The sequence below is a fragment of the Rhinoderma darwinii genome, chromosome 5, assembly GCF_050947455.1.
Source record: "Rhinoderma darwinii isolate aRhiDar2 chromosome 5, aRhiDar2.hap1, whole genome shotgun sequence".
Classification (NCBI taxonomy): Eukaryota; Metazoa; Chordata; class Amphibia; order Anura; family Rhinodermatidae; genus Rhinoderma; species Rhinoderma darwinii.
The window spans coordinates 108,072,462-108,090,797 of NC_134691.1; the positions used below are offsets into that span (position 1 = coordinate 108,072,462).

Here is an 18,336-nt window from a genome sequence, read left to right on the forward strand (position 1 = left end):
ATTTAATACCCACCGTCTAGGGAGTATTAACCCCTTAACAGAGACATGTACGTGACAAGCGTTAAGGGAATGAATGGAGCACGCTCACAGGCCGAGCACATTCCATACTGAGCGGGTGTCTGCTGCATGTTACAGCGACACCTCAATGCAACAGGCACATTTAAAGATCACTTTGATTCCGTTGTTTAACCCTTTAGATACCGTGGACAATTGCGACCGCGGCATTTTAGCCATTAGAAAGAGGGGGCAGCCACCTCCAACAGTACATTGTCCCCGTCCGACGAGATTGCGGTGCACCGATGGCTGTCATGGCAGCATGGGGGCCTAATAAAGGCCCTTATGTCTGCCATCTTTGTGTTCCCATTAAGCCCTGCCAGAGAAGCCTATCAAAATCCCAATATACTGCAATACATTAGCATTGCAGTATATAGTGCAAGCAATTCAGCGATTATAGGGTCCTAATATACCGGAGACCACAAGAGTATGTAAATCGCCTGATGGAGGCCAAAAGAACAGAGTATACAGTTTATTTTGCTTGATATCGTAGTAGCATCCATTAAAAAAAAAAAAAAGACGCATAAGTTAAACATATACACTTTTTAAACATGGGAGCCTATGGGCGACGGATGCTACTGTACGGAATCGGTCACAGGCATCAGTTTAACTTATACGCCATGAGCTTTCCAATATCTTTTTTTGGACATTCGTCAAACAGATGCAATTCTAGACTATGGGATGAATTGAACGGATGCCCAACAGTGGCATCTGTCACCCAAAGACTATAATGGTATCCATTTAGCATATTCAGAATGAAAAGGGTCATAAAAGTTCATGATATATTCATTAAACGGATATTATTATAGTCTATTGTGATGGATGTCACTGTTAAACATCATTCACAGCCTCAATGTAGCATGTACGTCGGTGATTTTAGTGTATACATCAAACGGAGACTATACATCGCAGCGTGAAAGGGGCCCAAAAAGTTGTGAGAATGTTTTATCTAGAAAAAGAATAAAAATATAAAAAAAATTTACCAACACAGAGGAGAGGAGAGCCAAAGCTGCCAGCATACAGTTAGGCTTTGTCTGCCTATATAAACATGGTTAGAGTGCCCTCATGTGGGCAAATCGTTTAACTGACAGGAGTTACAGTATTGAAATCTAAAAAGAATACTACAGTAGCTAATCCTGGATTTCAGCAGTACAAAATATGGCACTTAGTATTTAATGATTATATATTATTCAGTTAGTAGATAGAAGCTAGAAATCAGATGCTTAGAACTCCCTGCATTATGAAATGGTGAGATTAGGAGCAAAAATTACTAGTCGCAAAGAAAAAACAGTTGAAACCTTTTTTTTGGGGAGGGGGGGGGGGGGGTGTAAAAATTAACAAATAAAAACACCTACATACCGCAATTTGTGAATTGGAGTTAAAATGTGGTTAATTTACATTGCACTCGAGCGGGCGTTAAAAGCCATTTCTACAAAGAGCCCTGCCATGGTAACTCCAGTACTTACATGGAGAACCTCTTATGCCTGTGCAATAAAGGCTGTAATTATGGCTCTTGGTATTCGGTTATGCCCAAAATAGTCTCACTCTTAAGGGGTTAATGAGGCTGTTAAGATTGGACAGTACGTTTTGTTAGAAAGGTTCCCAACGAAAACAAGCCGATTACATGGTTTTTTTATGCTGGGATCAGTAGTAATCTGAAGAGCCACTGTTAAGTTTTCCTGCAGCACTACCGCAGGGTAGGTGAAGCATTACACAGTTCCCATTGAAATCAACGGGCTGCGTATGTAATGCATGGACTTGTTGCTTCTTCTAACATAAGAGATACTCTTTATATCTAGGAAATGTACAGCACTCTGGTATATGGTGGTGCTAGAGTAGGATTCCACTTAGTAGTAAATGCACAAGAACTCGGCACTCAAGTTTCCGGTGAAATAGTAAGATTTTATTTTGCAATCCACTTATTATAAACATTTTCGGCCTACATAAGCCTTAGTCAGATAATTTTATACAAAACAAAAGAGAATATAATAGTACAACAGCCATAGTGTCAATGGAAAATACAAGTAGGATGTATATGAGGGCTATCTAGGCAAAAACGAGGATCAAGCATACGCAGGTAAATCTCGCCATGCTGTATTAACAATATACTTACTATATGATAAGCTTATATAATAATTGGATAATATACAGTAATATGGTAACTGCCAAGGCTGTGTTATTTCTAACTTAGACCAACAGGCCTTGCGCGCTTTAATTCAGGACAAATTATTGTAAAACTGTCCGATAAAGGTAGAGCAATAGTGGTCATGGACAGACGTGACTATTTAGATGAGATCAAGTCACAGTTGAGCGATCTGAAGGTATACAAACAATTGTCTAAAAATCCAATACAGGGCATTGCTTTCAAAATCAGAACACTATTGGATACGTATCTTGGGCTACACGTGATCGATAATAAAATGTATGACTTCTTGATAAATACCAAGCCTATCACCAATCTTTTACGTGCTTCCCAAGATTCATAAACTGCTTGTTAGACCGCCGTGGCGTCAACTGAATCTATATTGTCACCTTTGTCCATCATACTAGAAAAAAAACAAAACAAAAACAAAAACAAACTTACACCGTTGGTGAAGAATACAACTTCATTCCTATTGGATACAGGGACCCTTTTTACATATCATATGAGATAGTGAGGTTACCCAAGGAAGCCTTACTAGTATCTTGGGACGTTAATAGTCTGTACACCTCAATTCAGCACGAGAAGGGCCTCTTGGCGGTTAGAAAAATACTACTAAAGTCTAACTATGATACTCAGGTGATTGACTTCTGTATGGATCTTTTGACCCTTGTTCTGAAGGAAAATTTCCAGTTCCAGGATTCATTTTTCCTGCAAACACAGGGTACGGCAATGGGGTACAATGTGTGCCCCCCCCCCCATATGCAAATTTTTATATGGCCAACTTTGAAGAGGATTACATTTACCCTAACAATTTATTTCAAACTCATTCATTGTTCTGGAGGAGAGATATTGATGATGTCTTTTGCATTTACCACTCCTTGCCTACAAACAGCCACCAAACCTAAGGAATCTCCTGGTCAGAAGTGCCCTCTCATCACCATCAGAGACTGGCACTTTTCCTTGCAACAGTAGAAAATGCAAGACCTGTACCAACATCTTGTCATCAAACACCATCCAGATACCAAACACGCAGCAGGACTATAACATCACTGGCACGCTCTCATGTACATCCTCCAATGTAGTTTACATGATCCTGTGTACAAGGTGCATCAATAACCCCTTAATGACCGGGCCTGAAAAGACCCTTAATGATCAGCTCAATTTTTCTGTTTTTGCCTCTCTGCGTTTCAGCAGCCATAACTTTTTTATTTTTTCACTGACGTGGTTGTATGAGGCCTTTATTTATGCGAGAGAAACCGTATTTTTTTCCCCCACAGTTTGGGGGTAAAAAAAAAATTTTTACGCCGTGAATATAGGAAAAGGCGATTCTCGGAATAGTTTTTTTTGTTTATTTTTTATCCCGTTCACGTTTCACGCTAAATAACCCATTAGATTAATTCTTCAGGTTATTACGGTCGTGTAGATACCTAATATGCATAGGTTTTTTGTTTTTATTTAGTGTAGGGGCAATAAAATGTATTTAATGCAAAATAAAGACTCTTTTTGGGACTTTTTTTATTTATTTATTTATTTGTTTTGTTACTTTTTTTTTTTGTAATGTATTAGCATACTTCTGTACGCTAATACATTACACTGTGTCACTATGACACAGGCTGCTGATCGGGCAGCACATAGTGTGTCCGAACAGCAGGCACATGGAACAGACAGCCCTGGGGTCCTTTGTAGGTCCCCAGGGCTGACTGCAGAGGGATTCCCCAGTTTTTAATCGCATCACTGGAATCCCGGTGATGCGATCAAAGAGGGAATTCCCTTTGATCATGCCGTGGTCACGGACCGCGGTAATCAAAGGGTTAAACAGCTGGGGTCCGAATGTTTGCCAACCCCAGCTGTGTTCAGGAGGCTGCTCTGAGATCAGGAGCTGTTAGTAACAGCTCCTGCTTAGAGGATGAGCGTTCACACGAACGCTCATCAGCCTAATCTACAGCGACGCCAAAAGACAGTGAGCGGTCGGGAAGGTGATAAAAGGAATCTACATTGGAGAAACAAGACAAAAACTACAAACCAGGATGAATCTTCACAGACATACAATAAAACAGGAGGTGGATACACCCGTGGGAAAACACTTCTCTGGACCTGATCACAGTTTGGCAGATTTAAAAGGTACTCATTCTGAAGGGTCATTTTAAAAACAGAAAAGAAAAATTTGGGAATTCAAGATGATGATAAAATTCCAGTCATTGACACAAGGCCTCAATCTAACGCCTGGATTTATGAGCCACTACATGGACACACGTCACGTCCCCCATCAGACTGACTCCAGATGCCTGAACTCCTAAGTCATCACCCCTATAACCTCAGTTTTATTGCCCCGGCTTATCTTAATGATGTATCACCTCATGTACTAATTGTCTTTGTGTAACATCTAAATGTTGTGCTTTTTTCTAAGTCATTCATTTGTAAACTGCCTGAAGGGGCCTCTGCGCTCTGAAAGCCGCATATAGAACTTTTATGGTTAGCCAATAAAGGTTTCATACCTATTATACTTTTGTCTTTTTTGACACAAAAGTATTTAACATTTCGTAATTATATTTTGTATCATGTAACCGACCAGGCACAGATGTCCGCAACGTCAGGGATCACAAGAGGTGAAATCTCTTTAAATACAAGCTACAAACATTTTGACTTGGCGCCATTTACCACAGCAACGGATGTTGTGTAAGAGCGATACACAGTCTTATGCCTGTTTTGTACACTTTGTTCCCAAGCAATCCGATATGTTGTCTTTCTTTTTTCTGTAATATACATTGTGGGACATCCTTCATGACGGCGTTTTGATTGTTTGCATGTATATGTAATATTACCATATAAATTTAGATAATTTTTTTCGGTCATTACTCTTGATATAGTGAGGATATGTATCACAGATATTGCAGTTAGCATATTATTACTGTATATTATCCAAGCATTATATAAACGTATCATATAGTAAGTATATTGTGAATACAAAATGGTGAGATCTGCATATGCTTGATCCTCGTTTTTGCCTAAATAGTCCTCATATATCTACTTGTATTTTCCATTGACATTATGGATGTTGTTGTACTATTATATTCTTTGTTTTGTTTTGTATAGAATTATCTGATGAAGACCTATGTAGGCCAAAAGCATTTATAATAAGTGGATTGCAAAATAATATTCTTATTATTTAACCGCAAACTTGAGTTCGGTGTTCTTGTACAGATACGCTTTATAGTTTATCTCAGATACTGCATTAAAGTGAACCGGTCATGTTAAAAATGCAGTCCAAACTGAAGGCAGCATACTATAAAGCAGGGGGGGTTTATTTAGACTGATATGTCGTTTTGTGGGAAAAGTTTCAGAATAACTGGTTATTCATTTAAACCTAAGCTCATCCTGAGTTTGAGTCCAGTGGGCGGTCCTACTCAGTGATTGACAGCCTTCCCTGTATGAGCTAGATTTCCATCATTGATTGAGATCACCTACTGGACTCCTGAGGTTTAAAGGAATCCAGGATACATAGAAGCTGTATCTGAAAAATGAATATTTTTTTTTATGACAACAAAAATTACAAAAAGTTGCACAAAAACACTAATACACCATTTTAGTGTATAAAAAAAAAAAAGGCTCCAAAAAGGTGTACATGTCTTTTAAGGTTGGTTAGCCAATCCAACTACATACTGTAGAAACAGGTGCAATAGTATTAAATACAAAGGGATGATAACCCACCCCCCTACACCTTGGTATCATCCCATCCGTAATCCGCTCCCACTCTTCTTCTTTGGTCAATGTTAACATGTTATGTGCAGTAATGCTTTACAATGTTTAAGTCCTTTGGTAGTTACCTCGGAGGATGAACTGGACTTTCTTCATCAGAGCTTATTTCAATTTCAAAGATTTCCTCAGCTCCTGAAGGAGAAGGAATATCTTCCTTTTTTTCATGTTTTATTCGCCTCCTCTTCCTTTTTTTCTTCTTCACAGATCCAGTTGTAAAATTCTCAGCCTCATAAGTATGAGATGATGGGGAAGACCTCATTACTTCTGCAGAATTTGGCACATGGATATGGACAGTCTTAAAAAAATGAGCCTCCGTGGGAATAGGTGAGGTAGCCAAGTATGCGGGGACTTGATCCTGAAGTCACAAAAACATACATGCCTTAATGGAGTGAAATACTTGTTACTACAGGTCACTTAACAGAATAGTCCTCATTTATCAACTTGTTGCCCATAGTAACACATGAAAGTGTAGCTTTTATTTTATAAATGGCTAAGGAAAATTTATAATTGCACCCAGATTTGTTGCTATGGGCAACAAGGCCAGTTTTTCAGTTCTACAGGTTTAATAAACGAGGACAAATTTCTCATTTTTAAGTCCAATTATGCTTTATTGCAGGTCTTCTGCTACTCTACGCAAAGAGCTCGTCCAGCAGCAGCCCACTTAGTGGACTTCTGGGTGTTACCAGATGGGGTGTGTCCCTACACAAGCTGAATGTCCAATCAAAGCTGACCGTGAGACTAAAGACACGCCCACTTGTCAAGGGGAAAGTTCAATATCCAGTTGTCAATTTATTCATAAATTTCCAGTAGGAATAACAGAGCAATGGAACGATTTGCTTTGTGATGAAGAGGTCACGATAGTGAACAGAAAGATGTAACTGAAAAACTGGCCTTGCTTCCCATAGAATAGCTATTATTTTTCAAACCGCTCTGGGAAAAAAAAAAAAAAAAAAAGTTGCACTGTGATTGGCTGTTGGATGTGATCGCAGATATTTGAGGCTCCATTTTTTTTATGTTCTGTTGCAGTGACTATTTTTGCAAAAGTAGGAAGTAGGATTTGTTCACACTAGTGGCATTACTTCTGTTTGTAACAGAGCTATTAACACGGATGGTTCAGCTTTCCATTGAATCCAATTGGACACTAAAGGACGTCATTAATTATTAGACTCCATCGGGGTTTCCGTATTTTTGACAGCAAGAATGTGCTGCAGAAAATTCTAGTAAACTTCACGGAAATGGATTACACCAACGTTCGGGAGTCTTCGTTTTTCAGAACTAATTGTGAACGGTCATGATCAAAAACAAATTGTCATTTTACCGGCAGTTGATGAAGCCATTAAAAAAAAAAGGTAACCGTTATGGCTGTACAGCCTTGGTGCATTCTGTAGCAGCACAGAAAAATATAGAAATATCTCTCTAAGCTTTATAAACTGAATTAAAACAAAATAAAACTTTGGCTATTGACCCAACTATACAGGTCTTCTAATGCGGATTGTTATTTGGATTTTCCGAGGTGACAGCAGGGCCAGAGCGGTCAATGACATTGTAGCAGACCTACCCATATTCGGCTCCTCACATAGTGAACAGTAGACAACGTAGCGGTGGCCAGTACAGAATAAGTGACTTCTGCATTACCTCAGATGCACGGTGGTCATTTAAACATTGCAACTAGAACTAGCACTCATAGCGGCCTAACAACGCAAGATGGAAAGCAGAAGAATTCTTAAAATGGCCACTAACTTCTTTTGGAACAAAGTCTGAAATCATCGTATATTTGATCCTGAACAAACCACTGATTAAAAAGGTTTATGCTTTACACTCTAAAAACCAGTTTGAAATCTCTGCCACTAGAGGTCACCCCTTCTTTGTAATTTGTTGCCCACTCACTGTTGCTAAGACAAACCCGTCTTTGGGCAAGTTCACACAGGAGTACTTTGGCGCCGTTTGGCATGGAAACCACCCGACATCGCCTCCCATTGATTTCAATGGGAGGCGGAAGAGTTTTTTTTTCTCCCCACGAGCGGTAAAAAAAACACTTGTGGGAAGAAGCAGCGACATGCCCTTTCGTCTCTGACCTCCCATTGACATCAATGGGCGGCAGAGGTTGGGTTTTTCGTGGCGGCTTTTGCCCGCCACAGCTCAATGGCCATGGGCGGAAAAGTCAGCGAAAAAGGCAGCAAGTGATCTGGCAGCAGGTCAAATTCTTGAGGGAAATTTGAGGCAGATTTTTTTTTTCTGCCTGCAAAATACTCAGTGTGAACAGGGCCTTTAGCAGCAAGGACGCCGAGATGAAATGCAGGCTCAGGCCAGATTCACATGAGCTTGTGCATTTTGCACGCACAAAAAATATGTGGCGTTTTGCACGCGCAAAAGGTACATAACAGGTCCGTGTGTCAGCAGCGTATGATGCGTGGCTGCGTGATTATCGTGCAGCCGTCATCATTATGACACTCTGTTTGGATGTTTATAAACAGAAAAGCACGTGGTGCTTTCCTGTTTTCATTCATAGTTTTTACTGCTGTTGCACGAATCACATGGAAGTTGACTTCACTGGGTGCGTGATGTGCGAGAAACGCACAAATATAGGACATGTCGTGAGTTTTACGCAGCGGACACACGCTGCATAAAAAAAAAAATCACTGACTGTCTGAACAGCCCCATTGACTAATATAGGTCCGTGCGAGGCGCATGAAAATCACGCGCGCTGCACGGACGTATATCACGTTCCTCTGAATAAGCCCTCACTGTGAACGACGGGAGGCTGGAGAAAAGGGGTATCACTTCAAATAGCAATATCTCGGGCTGTGGACCACCCAAACCGGTGGTTCTGGTGGCATATGAAAGATGAGACTAGGATCTGTGACACAACCGGAGATAACCAGTTAAAGACAGAGTGGGAACTGTATATACATATACTGTAGTATACAGCTTCCATTCCCGACTGTTTTCAACTGGTGATATCTCTGGTCCTGTCACAGCTGATAATGCTGGTGAAAGAAGAATCTTAGCTTTCATATGCCACCAATTCTAGGTGGTACACAGCCCGATAGATGGCTATTTGAAGTGCCCCCACCACCCACGATTAGTGAGGAATCAGTCTGTAGTAACGTGTTACGGGCAGATCTGTAAGTTTGGCCCATGCCCCCAGCATCAGAGAGGAACACAAGTTGGGGTGCAGACAAAGCAGGGTAAAAATTGTGCCAGAACAATGATCAACTCATCAAAACTCAGTTAACCCTTTAAGATCTGCAGCTTTTTGACGGAATTGTGTTTAAGTAGTTTGCACACCACTGGTCAAGTCTATTAATCAACAGAACCCTTAAAAACATAACAGACTGGGAGAATCCCTTAAAGGATATCTGTCAGATTTTACGCTACCCCACCTGATCCTGCTTGGTAGCAGATTAGGGACATACAGCGAAGTGAAAAAGTATTTGCCCCCACCCAATTTCTTCTATTTTTGCCAATTCGTCACATTTAAAGTGTATTGGATAATTCAACAAAATTTTAAATATAAGATAGACAACACAAGTAAAGACAAGATGCAGGTTTTAAATGATCATTTCATTTACTGATAAAGATTTATATAAAACCTATATCACCCATGCGATAACATAATTGCACCCCCTAAATCTAATAACTGGTTGTGCCACTCTTGGCCATTGCAATCAAATACTTCCCATGATGTAATTGACTCATCAGAAGTTATTGGGAGGAATGTCACCTCAATCTTGTTTGCAGAATTGTTTTAATTCGGGTACATTAGCGGGTTTTTCAGCGTAAGATCTCGCCACAGCATCTCAATGGGTTTGAAGTCAGGGCACTCTAAAACCTCGAAGGTGCCAAGGAAATTAAATCCTATTGTGAATTGAATTTGGTTAACTGGTTAATTTAGAAACGAAGGGAGCAATTACTTCTTCATAGAGCCAGGTAAGTATGAACATTTTTGCCTTCAATAAATGAAATCATTTAAAAACAGCATTTTCTGTTTACTTGGGTTATCTTTGTCCAATATTAAATAGAGTTTGATGATCTGAAACAAAATATGTAAGAATGGAAGAAATTGGGAGGGAGACTAACTTTTTCACAGCACTGTACCGGTGTTCCAGCTGTCAGTGTAAAAAAGTTTTATTTTCCCGCGCGCCGTGCCCACCGAACCAGAAAGAGTCTGGCATCTAGCGCTCTAACTCCTCCCCTCTTCTATGCAATGGATTCAATCGTCAATCAACTGCACAGGAGAGTGTAGAGGTTAGAGTGCTAGATACTGGACTTCTACTGGTTCGGTGGGCAGCAAAATAAAAATGTTACCAAATTTACACCAATGCAAGCAGGAACACAACTTCCCCAATAGCTACCTACCAGGGTCGGCATTTTGGTAGCGTAAAATCTGACAGTAAACCTGTACATTTATAACGAGGGCAAGCATCATCCTGTGTTCTTCCAAACAAAAAGTAAAAGGTACTTACATTTTCTTCTTCAGTTTCCTGCACAAAAAATGCTTCCCCGTTGTCACCAAGTTTCATGTGCAAATCTACAGGTTCGCCATTGATTTCAATGTCAATCTACAGAGGTAAAGAAATGGTCACTTTATAAAAAGCCGTTCAGAGTGTAAAGAGCAAGTCATAAGGAGTTAATACAAAGGTCAATATTTTAGGCAGACTGCAAATATTTTTGGTGCGACTACCGTATATTGGGGTGAGGGGGGGGGGGGGGGTTTGCGTTTTCAAACTGGGTTTTTACTACATTAACTTACCACTTTTTCCTTGGACCGAAGAACTCCTAACTTCCCAAAGCGGACATGGAAAGGCGAGCACAAGTAAGTGCCATCTTGCTGATGGACAACAACGACATCAATGCAGCCGGATAGCGTAGCCTGGTTGATACCCTTGTACAGCTCCTTTACAGTAACCAGGACCTGCCCGGCAAGCTGACCAACATAGTTCATGGTTTGAGACTAGGAATAAAAATAAAAAAAAGTTTATTAGAAGCAAAATTTACAAAACAGATTTACAAGTTAACTAAAACCAAAGTATATCAAATTTTGGGGTGTATCGGCTTTTGCGGTTTTTTACTATTGTGGTCAAATTCACAACATGCAATTCACACTTCGCAGTTTTTTGCTGCCGCATATGTAGTGATCCTCAACAGGACTCCCCTCTTCCCTCATCAGCTACAATTATTATGTAGACAATATGTGGCCCTCGGCAGGAATCATAGTGTACTTCTATAACTCCATCATCCATTAGTGCACAGAACAATGCGTTATTCCCAATTACACTATAGTTTATTATATTACAGTCTATTCAGTACTTCATGGTATGTTCCGTGATTGAAATCTGTCCCCTTTATCAGATCAAAGTTCGTAAAAATCCACGCACATGCTGCAGAAATAACCCTAATTCAGATTATGAAATGGTTTCCAGTTGTACAAAATTTCTGTAAAATGCACTTAAGTATGGCTGGGAAATTTATAGAAAAAGAAAACCCGAAACTCAGCGCAATTAACAGATGACATCTTGCGCATATTTGTACTGAGCTTGTTCTGGTGCTGTATATGTGCACAGCCTAACTAAATGGGCTGAGCACGCTTAGGATATTGAATGTGCGCTTATAGGTCTATACGTAATGGGTGAGTTTAACCCCTTAACGCACCAGGACGCACCGGTACGTCCTGCATTGAAGTGCTTTAAGGCACCGGGACGTACCGGTGCGTCCTGGCTAAAAAACTGTCACCCTGTCAAAGGACAAGGTGACAGAACTGTGCCGTCAACTGTTTATGACAGTTGACCGGCACACTAAGACGGCAGGGGACCATTCACAGCGGTCTACTGCCGGCGATCGCTGTGATTGGTCAGTCAAAGCAGACTGACCAATCACAGCTCCATGACGTAGTGTATGTGATGGCGCTGGCTCAGAAGCTGAGCCAGCGCCATCACCGCCGGGTATCGGCAGTGAAACAAGCCACTGTAACAGCCAGGACAGGAGCTAGGCTCCGATCCGGCCGATTAACCCCTTCGATGCATCGATCAACGCGATCGATGCATCGAAGTGACATGTAGCCTGTCGGCAACCACGATCGTTGCCACGGGCGCGGGTGTCAGCTATTTGTCACAGCTGACATCGTGCCCCAGCGGCCAGGACCGGAGCTAGGCTGCATCTAAGTGATTAGATCGTACCCTATGGTTGCTAATGACAACCATCGGCACCCGCGGGTGTTCCGATGGTTGCTATGACAACCGTAGCCTAACAATCGCTTCCTAGTACGGAAGCCTTTGAGGCCCCGCCGGGAGGCGAAGCCTAATAGGCTTGCTGTCAGTGAATAGCTGACATTTCTAATACACTGCACTATGTAGGTAGTGCAGTGTATTAGAATAGCGATCAGGGCATCATGCCTTCAAGTTCCATAGTGGGACAAAAAAAAAAAAGTTAAAACAAGTTAATAAAAATGTTGTAAAAAAAGTAAAAAAAATAAATTTCATGTTAAAAAACACTATAACAGCCTTTTTTCCTATAATAAGTCTTTTATTATAGGAAAAACCAAAAAACATTAAAAAAAGAGTACACATGTGGTATCCCCGCGTCCGTAACAACCCAAACTATAAAAATATCACGCTATTTTATCCGTACGGTGAAAACCGTAAAAAAAATAAATAAAAAACTATTCCAGAATGGCTGTTTGTTAGTCGCTACCCCTCGCAAAACAGAATAATAAAAAAAAAAGGATCTAAAAGTTGCATGTACCCCAAAATTATACCATTAAAAACTGCAGCCCGTCCCGCAAAAAACAAGCCCTCCCACCGCTTTTTTTTGACGGAAAAATAAAAACGTTATCGCTCAGAATATGGTGACACCAAAAATAAGTGTGTGTAGACGCTGCAAAACATAAGAAAAACTATATACATCTGGTATCGCCGTAATCGTACCGACCCGCAGAATAAAGTAAAATTGTCATTAATAGCGCATGGCGAACACCGTAAAAAAAAACCATCAGAGTTACAGGTTTTTGGTCACCTTGCTTGCCAAAAAAATGAAATACAAAAAAGGGATAAAAAAAATTGCATGTACCCCAAAATGGTACCAATGAAATCTACAGATTGTCCCGCAACAAATAAGCCCTCACACCGCTCCAGTGGAGAAAAAAAAAATAAAGAAGTTCTGGCTCTCCGAATATGGCGATGCAAAATGTAAAGTGTCCAAAAGCGGATAAGATCGGGCACCATTTATCAGTGCGACACCAGCCACACATCTGTGGATAATTATTTATTTACCCAATTATTATACCCTCTTATTATACCCTGATGTTCTCCGCTAAGAATACATATGCCCCCACATCATAACTGAAATACCAGTAATACCCCAAACAGAACAACTAGCGAGCAAAATCCATGCTCCAAAAGCCAAATGGCGCCTTCTGAGCCCTGCAGCGTGTCCAAGCAGCAGTGTACGTCCACATATATGGCATCGCCATACCCGGGAGAACCCTCTTAACAGTTTGATGTATTTGTCTTCAGTGGCATGAACTGGGCACAAAATATTGTGCACTAAAATGGCATATACCTGTGGAAATTTGCAATTTTCACTTTGCACCATCCACTGAGCATTCATTTCTAATAGAAAAAAAAACCTGTGGGGTCAAAAGGCCTTGAGGGGTGCAGTTTCCAAAATGGGGGTCACTACTTGGGGGTTTGTTTTACTATTTGACCCCAGAGCCCTGCCATTGTGGGCTAATGCTGTGAAAATCACGAAAATAGGCCTCACATGCGCCTTTCACTCCTAAGCCCTGTCATATGTCCAGGCAAATGATAAATGCCTTGAGGGGTGTAGTTTACAAAATGGGGTCACTTCTCAGGATTTTACACTCTACTCTGGTACCCAAGGGAGCTCTGCGAATGCGACATGGCACCCATACACCAGTCCAGCAAAATCTGTGCTCTAAAAGCCACATGGGCACTCCTTCCATTTTGAGCTCTGCCATGTGCCCAAACAGCATTTTGGGCCACACATGGGGTATTGCCATACTCGGGAGAAATTGGGTGACAAATTATGTGTTGTTTTTTCTCCTATTACCCTTTGTGGGGAAAAAAAATGGGTGCAAAACTACATATTTTTGGGAAAAAAAATAATTTTTAATTTTCACTGCCTCATTCTAATACAATCTGTGAAACACCTGTGGGATCAAAATGCTCAGTACACCCCTAGATGATTACCCTGAGGGGTAAAGTTTCCAAAATGGAGTCACTTCTCAGGGGTTTCTACTGTACGGTTACTTCAGGGGCTCTGCAAATGCGACATGGCGCCCAAAAAACAATCAACCAAAATCTACATGCCAAGTAGCACTCCTGCCATTCTGAGCACTGCGGTGTATCCAAGCAGCAGTTTATGACCACATGTGGGGAATTACTTGACTCGGGAGAAATTGCTTTACAATTGTTGGGGCGCTTTTTCTCCTTTATACCTTGTGAAAATGAAAACAATTCAACATTTTAGTGGAAAGAATGAAGATTTTTCATTTTCACTGCATAATCCCAATAATTCAGCAAAAAAACTGTGGGGTCAAAATGCTCACTATACCGCTAGATAAATTCCACGAGGGGTATAGTTTCCCAAATGGGGTCACTTTTGCCAGGTTTGCACTATTTTGGCCGCTCAGTGGCTTTGCAAATGTGACATGGGGCCGCAAACTATTCCAGCAAAACTTGAGCTCCAAAAGTCAAATGGCGCTCCGTTCTTTCTAACTTCCGCCATGTGTCCAAACAGCAGTTTATTACCACATATGGGGTATTGCTGTGCTCAGAAGAGTTTGCTTTACAAATATTGGGGTGTTTTTTCTCCTTTATCTGTTGTAAAAATGAAAAAATCTGAGCTAAAACGACATTTTATTAGAAAAAAAATTTCGATTTTCAATTTCACGGCATAGTTCACATAAATTCAGAAACAACCGTGTAGGGTCAAAATGCTAACTATACCCCTAGAAAAATTCCTTGAGGGGTGTAGTTTCCAAAATGGGGTCACTTTTGGGGAGTTTCCACTGTTTTGGTCCCTCCAGGGCTTTGCAAACACGACATGGCACCGAAAACCATTCCAGCAAAATCTGCGCTCCAAAATCCAAAATGTCGCGGTTTCCCTTCTGAGCCCTGCCGTGGGTCCAAACAGCAGTTTATTACCACATATGGGGTATTGCCGTAATCGGGAGACATTGCTTTACAACTGTTGGGGTGCTTTTTCTCCTTTATTCCTTGTAAAAACTAAAACATCGTATGTTTTTTCAGAAAAAAAGTAGATTTTAATTTTCACAGACCAGTTCCAATAAATTTAGTAAAAAAAATGTGGGCTAAAAATGCTAACTATACCTCTTGAAAAATTCCTTGAGGGGTGTAGTTTCCAAAATGGGGTAACTTTTGGGGGGTTTCCACTGTTTTGGCACCACAAGACCTCCTCAAACCTGACATGGTGCCTAAAATATATTCCTAAAAAAAGGAGGCCCCAAAATCCACTAGGTGCTCCTTTACTTCTGAGGCCGGTGTTTGTCCATTGGGACACTAGGGCCACATGTGGGATATTTCTAAAAACTGCAGAATCTGGGCAATAAATATGGAGTTGCGTTTCTCTGGTAAAACCTTCTGTGTTATAGAAAAAAAATGTATTACAAATGAATTTCATTAAAAAAAAAAATAGAAATTTGTAAATGTCACCTCTACATTGCTTTATTTCCTGTGAAATGCCTAAAGGGTTAAAATAATTTCTGAATGCTGTTTTGAATACTTTGAGAGGTGCAGTTTTTAAAATGGGGTGTTTTATAGGGAGTTTCTAATATATAAGGCCCTCAAAGCCACTACAGAACTGAACTGGTCCCTGATAAAATGGCCTTTTGAAATTTTCTTGAAAATGCGAGAAATTGCAGCTAAAGTTCTAAGCCTTGTAACGTCCTAGAAAAATAAAAGTACGTTCAAAAAACGATGCAAACAAAGTAGACATATAGGAAATGTTAACTAGTAAATATTTTGGGTGGTATTACGATCCGTTTTACAAGCAGATACATTACAATTTAGAAAAATGCAGATTTTTGCAAATTCTCTCTAAATTTTGGTGTTTGACAAATAAATATTGAATTTAACGACATTTTTTCAGTATCATAAAGTACAACATGTAACGAGAAAACACTCAGAATCGCTTGGATAGGCAAAAGCATTCTGGAGTTATTTCCACATAAAGTGACACAAGTCAGATTTGCAAAAATCGGCTGTGTCCGTAAGGCCAAAACAGGCTGTGTCCTTAAGGGGTTAAACTATCTGCATCTTCAGGAGTGTGCCTAGGGTCATTGTCTTGTTGGAAGGTGAACCTTCGGCCCAGTCTGAGGTCCAGAGCACTCGGGATGTGGTTTTCATTTAGAATATCTCTGTACTTTGCTCCAATTAGCTTTCCCTCAACGCTGACCAGTCTCCCTGTCCCGGCCACTGAAAAACACCACCATGCTTCACTGTAGGGATGGTATTGGGCAGGTGATTAGCAGTGCATGGTTTCCTCCAGACATGACGCTTAGAATTTGAGGCCAAAAGGTTCAATCTTGGGTTCATCAGACCCCAGAATCTTGTATCTCAGTCAGGGTCCTTTAGGTGCTTTTTTCAAACTCCAGATGGGTTTTCGTGAGGCCCAGGTTGGTGGAGTGCAGCAGTGATGGGAAAAACTTCCGGGTGGTCAACCATCTGCGCACAGGATCTTTGGAGCTCAGCCAGAGTGACCATTGGGTTCTTGTAGGTGCGAAAGTGAAGAAAGAGGGAAGAGTCGGGGTAATTCCAAAATTCTATTTAAGAATTATGGAGGGCACTGTGCGCTTGGGGACTTTTCGTGCAGCAACATTTTTCTTTGTACCCTTCTCCAGATCTATGCCTCCACACAAGCCTATCTCGGAGCTCTACAGGCAGTGGTTTCCTCTTCATGGCTTGGTTTCTGCATGGATATACGTTACCAGATGTGAGACCAAAGGCTACATTCACACGACAGCGAAAAAAAATGGCCATTAAAAACTGATCAACTGTCAGTTTTTCATGGCCATTTTGCATCAGTGTGTCTCCAAATTTTGATCCATCTCCAGTCCGTTTGTCTATTTTTAATGGCCATATGACATCAGTTTTTCATGGTTAAAAAGCAAAAAAAAAAAAAAAAAAAAAAAAAGATTTGCCAGGCTTTTTTTGTCCCAACCCCCTGAAAACATCCAAAAGGATGGTCAGTCATGATTGTTTCACAGCCCCCCTGTAGAGGAAGCCAAACAGCCCCCGCTCCCCACCCCCTTTCAGAGGATGCCACACAGCGCACCCCTCCCCCCCTGTAGAGGATGCCACAGACCTCTCTGGAGAAAGCACCACACCCCGCCCCCCTCCTTGTAGTAGTCCTCTGGGACGGTCTTGAAAAATTTGCTAGAGTTAATGCCCCCTGTACTAGCACCACACTACCCTTGTAGTGAGCACAACAATACCCGACATTTAAGTCCGCCTGAATGCCATACACACAACAATGCAGCGCCGTCTACTTCACGTGTGGTCTCTAGTCTCACAGGTTCTGCGAAGGCGGCGCGATTATGTCATCTTGTCGCCTTCGCAGAACCAGTGAGACTAGAGACCACACCTGTAGAGGATGGCACTGTATCGGTGAGTAGGTGTCACTGCGCCGCCGATAGCCAGCAAGGGAACCAATAGTTCCCTTGCCTCTTGAATCCCCAAGTTACAGATCGTTTTTTAACGGTTGTTACATGTATTGACAGTCGTTAAAAACTGATCCATTGATTTTTTATGTGGGCCGTTTGGCCGTAAAAACGGACAAAAATAGGACATGCCCTATTTGACGGCCAATATTCACGGGCCGTTAAAAACCGGCAGTGTGAATACACCCATAGATCATTGTTCTGAAAACCGCCGTTCAACAATCTGTTATTTTCACGGTCGTGTGAATGTAGCCTAAGGCTACATTCACACGAGTGACAGATTTACACGTGTAAAAAACAAACGCTCGTAAATATGTCTATGTGCGTTGTGTTATTGCATCAGTGTGCTTTGCGAGTGGCATGTGTATTTCCCGCACTCGTAAAGCATTTTTTTTTCAATGGAATTGATGCGCAAATCACACGGATGTGCATCCACGTGCTGTGCGTGGTTTTCATGCACCCACTGACATAAATGGGCGCGTAGGTGTGGGAAAACTCACATGTGTGAATAGCCCCATTGAAATCAATGTTCAACACACCGCACATGGACGAGATTCAAGTTCGTGTAAATGGGCCCTTATATAGACAGGGATGTTTTTTGCCAAATCATGTCCAATCAAATTAATTTACCACAGGTGGCCTCCAATCAAGGTGTAGAAACATTTCAGAGATAATCTAGAGAAAT

The 18,336-nt window shown here is 41.1% G+C and overlaps 1 protein-coding gene across 2 annotated transcripts in view; it reads right to left on the reverse strand.

Annotated features, from left to right (window-relative positions):
• LPIN2 (lipin 2) overlaps positions 1-18,336 on the reverse strand; it is a 122,450-nt gene that overhangs the window by 50,980 nt on the left and 53,134 nt on the right. For both annotated transcript variants that reach the window (XM_075826381.1, XM_075826379.1), the window contains exons 2-4: positions 10,707-10,907; positions 10,420-10,515; positions 6,022-6,308 (exon numbers count right to left, since the gene is read on the reverse strand). In XM_075826381.1, the coding sequence (XP_075682496.1) occupies positions 6,022-6,308; positions 10,420-10,515; positions 10,707-10,898 (575 nt within the window). In that variant the 5' untranslated portion in view covers positions 10,899-10,907. The remainder of the gene's footprint in view (positions 1-6,021; positions 6,309-10,419; positions 10,516-10,706; positions 10,908-18,336) is intronic.